The 13597-nt window shown below is 34.2% G+C and overlaps 2 protein-coding genes across 2 annotated transcripts; both read right to left on the bottom strand.

Annotated features, from left to right (window-relative positions):
- Positions 1-2608: 2608 nt before the first annotated feature.
- Positions 2609-5902, bottom strand: LOC132041538 (uncharacterized). The gene is made up of 3 exons (XM_059432264.1): positions 3987-5902; positions 3440-3483; positions 2609-3175 (listed from the first exon to the last, which is right to left on the bottom strand). The coding sequence occupies exon 1, from the start codon at positions 5900-5902 to the stop codon at positions 4991-4993; it is 912 nt and encodes a 303-aa protein (XP_059288247.1). The 3' UTR covers positions 2609-3175; positions 3440-3483; positions 3987-4990.
- Positions 5553-7845, bottom strand: LOC132041458 (uncharacterized). Its single transcript, XM_059432192.1, has 2 exons — positions 6480-7845; positions 5553-6375 (listed from the first exon to the last, which is right to left on the bottom strand). The coding sequence occupies exon 1, from the start codon at positions 7664-7666 to the stop codon at positions 6623-6625; it is 1044 nt and encodes a 347-aa protein (XP_059288175.1). The 5' UTR covers positions 7667-7845; the 3' UTR covers positions 5553-6375; positions 6480-6622.
- Positions 7846-13597: the final 5752 nt, after the last annotated feature.

The following is a 13597-nucleotide window of genomic DNA, read 5'->3' as shown; positions in this document are numbered from 1 at the left end:
TCAAATATATTCATTCAAAGATGTAACAATCTATTTATAGTTTTCTGATTTCTTTATTACATTTGTTTTTCCGTTTGGGGTAATCTTATTATATTTTGCTAATCTGGTAAAGAAAGTGAATCTGTCGGGTATCAGTAACCATGCTACTATTCAAATATGAATATTGAAATAACCAAAAAGGATAAGTCTCATCATAGTTCCAATATTTCTTACATTTTGTAGAAAAAAAACAATATTACATGTTGATTTAATACAATTTCTGACTTTTCTCGTAAGCATCCAACTCTTTTTCCACATTTTCTTTCATTGAATCCTCTCCGATCTTTCTGTCTTATGAACATCTCTTTCTAATGGGCCTTTTGTTTTGTAAGATACCTAGTTAAAGTAAAAAAAAAATTGCACGGTTTGTCCTTCAAATGGGGGTTGGTCTTTAATTTTTGGCCTGTAAATGGAACTTATGCCTTTTGGGACATAAGTTGTTTAAGGAATCTGGTACAATTTGTGTTGTATCCTTAAAGAACTTATGCCTCTTTCCTTTTGAGGGACAAAAATTAAAGACCAGCACAAAATAGGGCCAAAAGTGCAAATGACCCAATTGGCCTTAACATACTGGTTCAATTTACTTCAATTTCTTCACCAGCCAAGTGTACTTCAATAACCTATAAAATTAGGACATGTATAGAGAATATATGAGCAAATATGTATCAATATTATGAAAAAAGAGCTAAAAAAAAATCTTATAAGTTTACCAAGTTAAAGTCGACCTTAACATACTATTTTACTTCAATTTCTTCACCAACCATATGTGGGCAATTCGCCAAATTGCTGCACTTCTTTTTGGGTGGTCTTTAAATTTCTTCATATATGAAATTTTTAAATTTTGCCCTTCGCTAAATCCCATGGGTTTGGTTCGAACCCCCACACAGTCAAAATTTTAAAAAAATTCGCAAAGGCGAGTTTAAATTTCGCTATGCCCCAGGCATACGAACGTGAAGGAATTAGCAAGTTATGCGGACCGGCATACTTATGCCTTATGGGCGGACTTGGCATAACATAACTTTGATAATTCCTTCACAAGTTTATGACGGATCGGCATAAAAGTTTGCCCTTTAAAAGTATGCCCCCATCGGCATAAACTTGTTAAGGATTTACCAAACTTATGCCCGATGGGGGCATACTTATGCCTTATGGGCAAACTTTGCCTTGAAGCATATATATGTATTTTTCAAGCATATAAACCAAAGTTACATGGAAAAGTATTATCTTTGCAACCAAATGTCCATCCCGGATACAAATTCACACTTTGCTGGCAATACAAAGTAGTTAGCAATTGTTGATAGACTTCGAAATTTGGCATTCAAGTGCCACCGATTGCATCTTCGTAGGCGGAGACCAAGAAACATTTTCCCATCTTTATTTTGAATGCTCCATCACAAAATTTTTGTGGTACAGTTGTTGGTAAGGGTACACTAGAAGAATAGGAGGTGGCAAAATGAAATCAAACGGATCTCGCACATTGCTAGACACAAATCGGCCTTTGCTCCATTACTTTCGCATTTTGGTATGCTAGTGGCATTGGTTTGGAAGAAAAGGAACCTACTCGGATTTCAAAATACTCGGTTTCTTCCACGATAGACTTTGCAGAGAGATTGCACAACATATTCACATCCAAGGCGGGAACAACTTCAAATGGCAGAGAGCTCTTTGCTGTATGAATTGCTATCCCTAGCTAAGTGTAGTTGATTGCACATTTTTTTTTTTAATGTAATAGTTGCTCCTAGTTTGACTTATACAAGTTAGTGAGTAGGAATTTTACCATGTACGGTTGAAGGTCGGCTTTAACTTTGTCTTTGTAAAAGTTTTTGGATGGAATAAAATAGACTTTCAACCAAAAAAAAAAGTTTGCCTTATAAGGCAAAGTTTAAATTTTATGCCCCACCAGGCGGACTTTTAGTTATGTTTAACTAAAAGTCTCTGAGGGGGCAGACTTTGTCTTGAGGGGAGACTTTTTAGTTATGCGGATCCGCATAACTTTAACTTTTTCTTAAAATTGTATCTTTGGATCCGCATACACTCCCCGATCTTGCCTTGCGAAATTATTTTTTATTTTTATTTTATGCACGAGCGGGGGTTCGACAGGAACTTCATGTATTCGCTCATCTTTCAAGCAAAAGGCAAAATTTAAAAAACCACAAATATGAAGGGCAAAATTTAAAGATACAAATTTGAGGGGCAAAATTTAAAGACCACCCCAAACGAAGGGCAATCCGTGCAAAAAAATGACCATATGTTGCACTTCAATAACCTATAACATTAGGACATGTGTAGAAAATGTATAAACAGATATGTATCAATATTTTGGATAAAGAGCTACTAAAGAATCTGAGAAGTATAGACTTCTTGTTAAATCCAATGAAATGGTTCACCAAGAGTGTAAGACCTATACCATAACCATTTAGCATTAGTGAGGAGGTCCTTAATATGTCACGAGGAATATTTGTCATGATCTCCCAACATATTCTAGGTCTGAATTACGTAATTCTGCTTTCCTAAAAGCAAGAACAATATTTCTGCCCAAACTTAACTGCAAGTAGACATATTTGCTTCATCAGGAGAAAATACTATCAAGATATTGATAAGATAAGTTATTAAATACGCATTTTCAGGATGTTTGTTGCCATCCCCCACAGTGAATGCTTACAATAGAAAATATTTAAGAAAAAACATTGCTCTATCAAAAATATTTATTATAATACCGAAAAAGATCTTGGCTCTTTCAATAATTTACTCTTCATCTACCAAAAATATGACTAAATAGTTGACTGGTTGGCCGTTGAGATCACTATTTGTATAAAACCAACTCGATCCAATTAAGGCACAAATAGATATAAAAGCAAAGACCAGGGTCTCATTTAAGCTGCATATCACGAGCAAACAATAGCATCAATGGCAATCATATAAGTCGAAAGATATAGCGGATTTTCAGCATTCTTTGAGTATTTTACACACTATTTATTGATTATTCTCTATCAATGATGTTATTTGTTTTGTAATATTGGTATTAGTTCAGCAAATTAGAGAATAAATGACAACTAATAGGAAGTTGCTTACTTTATAATCTGTAAAAGCTTTTGCAACACTCTTTTCCTCATAAATATCTTGTCGGTGCTTGTTCCTGCATCATTTGGAAATTGAAGATCTTTACTGGCCCCTTGTTCTTTAATGTTACACTTTCAAGCTAATGCAGTTGAATTACATACACACGATTTCTAAACGAAGAAAAAGAATTTAAATACGGTGATATCTACCTTTCCATAAAAGCTACAAATAGTAACTTAAACAGTCATAAAAATCTTACTCTTCATGTAAGGTAACCTAATTTCCGCGAGAATTTAATTTTTTAGGTCAAAAGCAAAATAGGATAGTTCGTACATCTTACATGTAATGTTTTTTCCTCTTTCTATTCACAACTTCGGCTAGTTCCTGTAACCAAACACAATAAATATAATTGATTCTAACTGCTACAGATATAGTACTACAATTCAGGATAGTATAATAATCTTATAATAACTTTTCATTAGAAATGGAGCTCTAGAAAGGAAGCAGACTTATAGGCTATTTACAAAATGAATTAGACTAAATCAGATTATAGCCAAATATCAGTAAAAAGATGGAGAGTGAATGCATATTAAACTCATTTTTCAAAACATAATGTCTAATCACAAAAACAAATATGAGTTTGGCGAAATAATTTCAGAGCAAGCCTTCACAAAACAAAAAAACTATTCAAGATTGAAGACGTACCATCTTCTTAAATAGTAGCCAAAAAAGGTAGTAAGTTTATCAATGAGAGAATTACTTTGAATTTAAGTTTATCAACAATAAGAGATTTACTTTTCAATTCAAATTGCAGATAAGTACAAAAATGATAAATAGTTTAAAAGACATTCATCTTCAATTTCTGGTGGTAAGAGTTGGAAAATTACTTTAGAATCAGATTTGCTGATACCAAGATGACTCACTGAGTTCCATTTCCACCATTCTAAACCTTGCAAAGTATGCTCTCCATACGTCAAGCTTCACAATCCGCGTGAACTTTTCCACACCCTCAGGGACAACCATATTCCGGAAACCTTCACCAATATGAAATACTTCAATGGTCTTTCTGACCAGATTGTCTCTATTCATGCAGTCCTCAAAGAAATCAAAAAGCACACTATAAAAGAAAAGTGTCTCAACAAAACGGTTCAATAAAGAAGGTGAAGTTTTTGTCCAACAACAGCTATCTTCGTAAGCTCAATTGGACGTCACGTTGTTCACCAAGGGCTTGCATCAAGCCCGTACACTGAATCCCTGTTCTGATATATAAATCAACTAAATGAATCTTGGTTGCACCTTCAACATTTTCAATTATTGCTTGAACTCCTGCAAATTGCATCATTGAGTGAGGGAATTACTTGGTGGCAGCTTAAGGCTTCTGGTGTGGTACCTAATGTCAGAGTGCTTAAAAACCTTAATTTTCTTTCAAAACTTGGGGACCTTTGTATTTCTCAATGTATCCTCTCTTGTAAAGCTTCACCAAAATAGAAACAAAGTCTCTGGACTGGAACACTTGTTCAAGATATAATTAAGTAAATAGAAGTGTACCCTTTCTAATATCATAAACTATTAGATAAAATGATCACACATAGTTCAACATTGACGGTAAAAGATGCCTTCCATAGGCAAGGTGCGATGGATTGGCTAGCCAGATGAAGTTGTTTTTTCGGATGAAGTGGTATTAATCAAAGATTAATCAAAGGCATCAAGAAGATGCAATAATTACAAGATATAGCATTTGAGCTTGCAAAAAAAGACTTGGCTGGCTGTACAACAAATATCTAAGCCAGAACTAATGAGCTAGTAAAATCCAAAAGTTGTTCTGCATTACCTACAGGGACCAATTTGGTCCAACTAAACAAATTGGCAATACACCTTGCTTTCAAAAGACCTAAAGGTGTTGACACCCCTGAAAACATCTCCTATTCCTTTTTAACCAGATACACCAAAATATACAAGCTGGTACCATGTTCCAGATCTTCTTGATGGCTTTGTCAACTTCCCATAGATTCCAGCTCTCATAAGCTTCCTTTATTGAGAGGGGGATGGTCCAATTAACACCAAAGAGGCAAAAAAACCAGATTGCAGATTTCTGAGGCCACTTTACAGTGGAGGAAAAGATGCCTGGTAGTTTCAACCTCCTTTCTGCCATATGACATCTGCTTGGAAGAGTGTTCCTTTTCATCAGGTTGTCTTGAGTAAGACAAGCCTCATATAGAGCTGTCCAAGTGAAACATATGACTTTAAGAGGTAGTTTTGTTCTCCAAATGAGCTTCCAGGGCCAATTGTCTATGAATGGGTTTCTAGAGCACATTTGATGGTACCCTTCCTTGACTGTAGATTCCCCACTGTGTTGCCCCCATTTGAGTTTGTCCGCTGCCTGGGGATTGATGTGACATTGTTGAAGTCTCGAAAAAAGGTCTAGCAACTCATTCACTTCCCAATCATACATGTTTCTTCTGAAAGACAGGTCCCAAATGTTCCCTTCTCTGTTAGCAGCAATTACAGAGTTGGGATCTTGAGCTATTCTGAACAAATTTGGAAAGTCATCCTGAAGACTGGTACTTCCAACCCATTTGTCCTTCCAGAATCTTAAGAGTGAGCCACCATTGCCCACTTCAAAATGAGTCTGTTGAACAAAGGTGTCCCACAATCTTCTAATACCCTTCCAGAGACCCACTCCATAAGGAAGATTAGAGGCCTTTGTGCACCAATGATCCAATATTCCATGTTTAGCTATCACAACATCTTTCCATAACCCTGCATCCTCCAGGTTGAATCTCCAAAGCCACTTCATCATCATGCTTTTGTTATCAGCTGCAAGGTCCTTGATTCCAAGACCTCCTTGAAATTTTGGTTGAGTCACCTTCTCCCACTAGATGAGATGGTATTTGTGGTCCTCACTGTTGCCTTCCCAGAGAAAATCTCTCCTTAACTTGTCAATCTGCTCCAGAACATCAGTTGGAATTTGAAATAGGGCCATATAGTAAGTAGGTAAGCTGTCAAGCACACTGTTGTTCAGTGTCAGCCTGCCATCAAATGAAAGATACTGCATTTGCCATGTTGCCAATTTCTTTTCAAACTTGTCAATAGTTCCTGTCCAGATTTCAGTAGATTTGTATTTAGCACCCAAAGGAAGACCCAAGTAAGTGGAAGGAAATGATCCAATCTTGCAAGTTGTTGTTGATCCACTTCTTCTGCAGTAGCTAGAAGGATGATGAGATGCTTACTTTTCTCCATTTTTTTTTTCTTTTTGACAACTTGCACCCTCGTTCACTGTTTTTTCTTTCCACATGAAATGTACTGCTGCATAAAATTCATATAAGAGAACCTAACAACAGTTAATTATAGAATTAGCTTAGTAACACAGCACATAATACACAGTACTTCCTCTAGCTTTTTTTTTTTTTTACGAGGACAACTACTAGCTTTAGAATACAACCCAGATTGAAAGCAGTAAATTTGCAGTTTAATATCATAAAAAGACATGATTCTGAAGCGGTATTCCTTCCAAAGGACATTTCTAAGCATTGTCTGCAAGCATCTCCTTCCGCTTCAACTCCAATGCCAGACTTTCATTCTCAAGTTTTATCCTCTCATTTTCCGTTCTCATAACTTCCAATTCGATGTCCTTTTTCCTACTAAATCTTTGCCAATTGAAACGCTCTTTCTCCAATTCCAACATTTGTGCCTGAATATGCAGCTTCTGTTCTTGTAGCTGAAGCGAGCGGTGATCCATCCACTGTTTCTGTAGAATATCAGCTTTGTTGCCATCAGTGTGAGGTTGAGAAATGAGTGTCCTATTAGAAGCGAGATTAACAGCTTCATGACCCTGGCATTGTTTTATTCTCTTTGAAAAGCCTCCTCCACTATGATTGTCTTCATACTCATCTTCGTGATCAGCTTCTTCATCATCTTCATCTTGGAGGTGCTTATTATTGTCATCATCTCTATTTTTAAGAGCAAAACGCAATGAACGCTGCAACTCAGGGTCTGGTGGGAGATGTAAGCGGTTGCCATTATGGTAGGAGCACATCTCTTCATAATGCAGATGTTTTGAACTTAGAATCTTCCTAACTTCCTCCTTTCCTTTGTGTGAAACGTGATCGAGGACATCCAAAAGAGCAGGATTTTCAACAACCTCACATGAAGTACCTCTACCAAGAATCTCATTGAGTCTCTTGTACCTCTTGTTAAGGTCATTGAATTTATCCTCGCACTGTTGAGGTGAAACAAAATGAGCCCTTTCAGCCATGACTTTTGAGACAGACTTCCATTTGCCTTTCTTAGAACATTTCCTTGCTCCGCCATATTCTTCTTCCTCCCCTATGTAAGAGACAGCAGTAATCAACAGCCTCACCATCTCATCTGTCCATTTCACACGCTGCCATTGCGGTATTCCCCCCTTTTTCCCTTCAGGTTCATCTTCATCACTTGCACATTTACCCAAACAAATATCCTTAGGGAAATGAGACTGATAATGTTGTAGATTAGCCCTCGTCGAACCTTGCAAATCAAAACCACTATTCCCTCCCATCATATTTCCTGATGATAAATTGCATTCCATTATAATTTATTCATACAAAAATACAAGAACCATTTCCAGTAATTCAAACCCTTTTCCCAAAAACCCTTCAGACAAGCAAATCAAACCATATCCTCCTGCTCCGACAACTGAATCCCAAAAAAGGGAATAAACCCAATATAAGGCCTGCTATGGAAAAATTTTAAAAAAAATTTAAAAAAAAAAAAAGTAAATTTAATACAGAGATACATGAACCAAAGGAAGATGAAATTTTTGGATTGTCGGGTTCAAACACATACTTAAATTATTAGAGTGTTTTACGTTTCGATTTTAGATAAGATACAAAGACAAAAACATAATAGTATTACTGTTGATCTAAAGAAAAATACCTCTTTTGTGGCTGAGAAGTAGAAAACACAACTACTAAACGTAGAATCTGAGCATAGCAAAAGGTCGACAAAAAAAAATGGTTAGAGTTGAAGAGAATCTTAGAGATCAGTTATGGATCTGTAAGGAAGCGATCAAGTTGGGGGTTAAAATCGATTTAGGTATTTGATTTTGCCAATTGGGGATTTTGGGTTATAAAGGACTCGGTGGAGCGGGACACGTGGCAGCATCAGGGAATAAGTGTGCCTTTTAATCCTACCGTGTAGATCTAATCGCCTGAATAAAGATCCAGCGGCTGAGATTACTTCTTATCCAACGGCTGAGATTACTTCTTCTGTTATTAAATAAGCCAATATAAAGGCATCATAATTTGCAGGTTCAAACAATTGCATTAGCAGCACTAGCAATCCTCGGTCACAGGTCAGCACACTCCTTCCCAATTGGACCGGTAATAGCAGAACCTGCAGCAGCCAAAAGCAGCTCATGAATACATGGAGAAATTTTTGAAAACTAAACCGTTTAAATTCTTGATATACGGCTAAACAAGGAATTAAACCATGCTTCATTTAGCAACGCAACTATGCAAATCCCTCTTTTACGGGAAGTGTATGTCATCCGTGATACAATAAAAACTGTGTCGAAGATTTTATTTTGAAGTTTCGATCAGGCATTCCAATGCATAAGGTTAGATAGATCTTCTTGACACCAGCATTATCTGCAAAAGCATACAAGACATATGTTATAATCACACTGCACTTCGGAGAAATTTGTGCTTGAGAAGTAGAAAACACAACTACTAAAACAAATTCGACCCCCCTTGCAAACTTCAAATATGTGAAATATATGCTTAACATGCTTATTTTTTAATCAAGTATTACTAGCAAATATATGCTCAACATGCTTATTTTTTTAATAAAGTATATATAATTAACAAGCAATTAAAACGCCTCGGGGCTTACATGTGGGGCCTTAGTTCCTATGAGGCTTACGTCCTAAGCACCCGACTGTACGCCCTAAACACGCCCAACGCTCTGGGCTCGCCTAACAGTTTTTATACAAATTATATGTTAGATTCTTTAATTAAAATAGTTGACCCTCATAATTCTTTAACAAATAAATGATACTTAATAGTTTTTCATCTATATAAATAAGAAGATTGGGTGTAACTCAAATAACAAGTCATAGTATTGCATATTTACTATTTGAAAATATCTTGAGGGTGAATATCACTCAATATTTCTTTTAAAAATACATAGCAGATTTGCACATTTTCATTTGTCATTGGTCTTTTGTCCTGTGTATCAAAATTATCATATTTTATTATTTCGCTATTTGAAAGTAATTTTAATTTTATTCATGAAGGAGTTACGTTTTAATTATAATATTGATAAAGTTTATTGATATAAAATGAACAGTATGATAGTAATAGTGTTTCAAGAAATTGTGACTTTTTTATTGTTTGAAAGTTCAGATGTTAGAGTTGATTTGTATTCCATAATAGCTTTTATTTCATTGTATTGTTTATACTTGTAAAATTATGTTATACATAATGACAAGTTGTAAGCAGGGCTGGCTAGAGGGTGAGGCTAGTAAAGCTTTTGCTTTAGGCCCCCAAACTTTAGAGGCCCAAAAAATTTTATCGATGAATTTTATTGGTTTAAATTTCTCTTAGATAATATTGAATATTATAAAAAGAAGTATAAAATATATATATAACGAACGAAAGAAAAAACACTATCTATGTTTTAAGAGCAATATTTTAAAACTTTAAACTAAACTACTCAAATCTTCATATCATTAAATAAAGTTTTTACAATAACATGCTAGTTAATGTCTTTAAAACACATGGTTAATATCTTATTGACTTGAATTGATCCTCACTAATATAAATACAAATATTACTATATGAAGTAAAAGACAACAAGTATGAAAAATAAAAAAGGCAACACTTTGAGATTGATAGCATCAAATGAAGAGATCTATTGAATTTTGAATTCTAACCTCAGCGAACGGAAGGTTGAGTTTGTTTATCCCACTCCCACTTGAAAGTATCTTTCAAGAGATCAATGAAAGCCTCTTTGGACTTCTCTTTGAAAAACGACTCTCAAAGTTCTTTTTTCTTTGGCTTGTTCAGAGACTCCCAAAGTTTCTTTTTCTTTGGCTTGTGCTTTAGGTTTAGGTCAGGTGTTTCTTTTATTAGAGATGAGTATTAACTAATTAAACAGAAATCTGAGGGTAATAGATTTGAAAACTTACCGTTCCAATCCAGAAGGGTTTCTCGGGTAGATGATACCGGATAGTATCGAATTCCACTTCGCACGATGCTTCGAACCTCCTCACAATTTTGCTTCCTCTCTTGCTCTGACAAACGCTTCACGATTTTCATAAGTTTTTTTTCATCCTCTGATATTTCCTTGGGATCCCCAAAACAGAATTTGAAACTGCCCTACTGTAAAGGTCGGCATTAAGTTTTTCCGATGCAGACTATACCATGGACAGCACGACTGTAGACATGAGAAAAGCAAGAACATATGCAAAAAATATTCGTTTCATCTTGCTCACCTCCTCCTTGTTCGGCTCCTCGCCTTGTCCATTGTTCTTTGCAACTTCTTTCACAATCAAATTATAAGGAGACCCAGAAGAAGGGGAAGCTAATCCGGAGACCTGAAGAAGAAGGAGGAAGACATCGCTCACGTTTTAACTTTTAAGCAAATGAAAGCAGCTACTGTAGATTGAAGCAAATGAAAAGAAGCTAGGGTTTTTATCTCCTCCGATATAAAATGGGCAAAGGGTCAAATTTTACCCTCCAGGTATGGTTTATAGTTTAAATTTGCCCTCCGTCAAAGTTTGGGATCAAATTTGCCCTCCCCGTTAGGATGCTTGTTATATTTGCCCTTTTATGGATAAAAATGTGACTTGGACTCCACAACACAAAAAAAAATAACCACGTACACTCTCAAACTCAATTATTTTAATCCATGGCCCGTGACCCGTTTACCCATCATATAAAATAATACAACCCTAGTTAACACATTTGGTTCATTTTTGTTAGATGTACATGTATACTTGTACCCATTTCGTTTGGTTCATTAATCACTACATTGCGACTTATCCCAAAAGAAAAACTCTTTGTTGGTTTGGTTTCATAGATATTGTTGGTTTGGTTTCAGCTTAAACTCATAATTGATATGCATTAGGCCAAGATCAACTGGGCACTAAAGAGGTACAGCAGTTCCAAAAGCAAATATTAGTGTAATTGAAGGTAAAAACCACAAAATTCTGAGTTAAATCAAGAACGAACCCCACAACAAAAATGGTAGTAAATAGCAGCACCAAGAAGCAAAAAGAGGTACAGTAAAGATAAGAACTAAAGAATTCCGAACTGAATCAAGAACCCCACAACAAAACTGGCCTAATGCATATCAATTAGGTAAGAACCATAGAATTTTGAACTAGATCAATAACCCCACAACAAAAGGGGTAAAAGAGAAACTCCACACAACCATAGAGTTGTATTATTTTATATGATGGGTAAACGAGTCACGGGCCATATGTTAAAATAATTGGGTTTGGGAGTTTATGTGGTTAATTTTTTTGTGTTGTGGAGTCCAAGTCACATTTCCATCCACAAAAGAGCAAATATAACAACTATCCTAACAGAGGGGGCAAATTTGATCCCAAACTTTGACGGAGGGCAAATTTAAACTATAAACCATACTTGGAGGGTTAATTTGACCCTTTTCCCGATATAAAATGGTATCTCAATATTTCATTTACTTTTAACAATATTCTCTTCGTTTACATAATAAATAAAATTTGAAATATAGCATTCCGTTAAATTGATTTTAATTTTTTTTCACGAGGATGTTAATTATTACTCCCTCTATTCCAATTGACATGATCCAGTTTGGATTTCGAGAGTCAAACTTCTTTGTTTTGATCATAAATTCGAACATACAATCTTTGAACGCCTCCATTTCAATTTATGTGATATAGTTTGACTGGGCACGAAGTTTAAGTAATAAAGAAATTTTTTGAATCTTGTGGTTTAAAAAAAGTCAAAGATATTTGTGTGGTTATAAATCATCTCGTTAACCGTAAAAAATAAAATTTAAAGTCAATTATTGTCAAATAAGGAAATATATCATTCTCTTTGGGACAGACTAAAAAGGAAAGTATATCACATAAATTGGGATAGGGGGAGTAAGTTTTTTGAAAAATAATTTATATATTTAGAAACTACATAAAAAGTAAGTCACAATAATTAACAATTTAAAATACTTAAAGAGCATACGAATAAATCACGGTCAACAAGGGTTTATGGCCCACTTTAGCCTACATTCAATTTCATTAACGTATTCATAGGCTCAACAAGGCAAATATTTAGAGCCTGTTTGGAAAGCCACCTGGTAATTGGAATTGGTGTAATTACTAACCTAGTAATTAAACAGCCTAGTGGTTACACAGTATTGTAATTACAACGACCTGTTTATTTGTCATAATGTAGTTTCAGTGTAATTACAAGAGTGTTGTTTGGTTGCACAAATGTAATTACCCAGTTAGTTTAATTTAAAAATAAAATGTAATTATAAAAAATTTAAAATTAATATTTAAAAAATATGTGCCTTTATAAATGATATTAAATTAGTTACTTACTAATACATTGTTTCTTGAAAATATGTTAATTAATAATCATATATTTGTAACCAATATTGTAAAAAATAATTGATACATAATTTCAAATTAATAATATTTTAATTTTAATTGATTATAAAAATTAAAAGCAAACCTTTTATGTGAGAACATCATGGGATTGGATGTTTGACAAAAAAAGAATATTTATAAATATAATGTCATAACACTATTCAAATGTTTGACAATAATTCTATCAACTGTAAGTGAAAAATAAACAATATGCAATGTGAAATAACAAGTCAATAGTACTAAAGTAAATATTTTTAAAATTGAAAATATAACCTAAATTCAAAATCTGAAAGAATATTTTTAACATAATACTCTTACATCAAATTCTAACATTACATAAGTAAGTTTCAACGTAACATAAGTAAATACTCCTATAATTCAAAAGAAAGGGAAAATACAAGTCAATAACCTCATTTACAACGAAATTCTACTTTAATAAATTCACTTTTATATGCCAAGTTTGCTAATGACTCATTCTTTCTAATATTAAGAGATGTAGTTTCAAAAATTAGAATATTAACACAGTTATGCTAAATGAATAAAATAAAAAACCAAAAAAAAAAAAATACCAGCAATTGCATGGAACCACAAGAAGTAAAGGTTGGGAATAAGAAGAAAAGAAATGAAATATAAATTCTATAACAAGAAAAATATATTTTAAAAAATACAAATAATTAAAAAGTAAAAATAAAAAAGAAATTAAATAATAGAAATAAAAATAAATTAAAAAATAAAAGAAATTATTTAAATTTAAAAAGAAATAAACTAAAAAGTAATTCTGTAATTACAGGGTGTAATTACACCCAATTCTCAGCCCCCTCTTAAGAATTAGAGAGTGTAATTACACCCTCTCAATTACACCAAATTCCCACCTAACTGTGT

The sequence above is a fragment of the Lycium ferocissimum genome, chromosome 1 (genome assembly GCF_029784015.1).
Source record: "Lycium ferocissimum isolate CSIRO_LF1 chromosome 1, AGI_CSIRO_Lferr_CH_V1, whole genome shotgun sequence".
In the NCBI taxonomy this organism is placed as follows: Eukaryota; Viridiplantae; Streptophyta; class Magnoliopsida; order Solanales; family Solanaceae; genus Lycium; species Lycium ferocissimum.
Note: the sequence above shows the minus strand (reverse complement) of the source record. Positions and strands in the feature narration are given on the sequence as shown.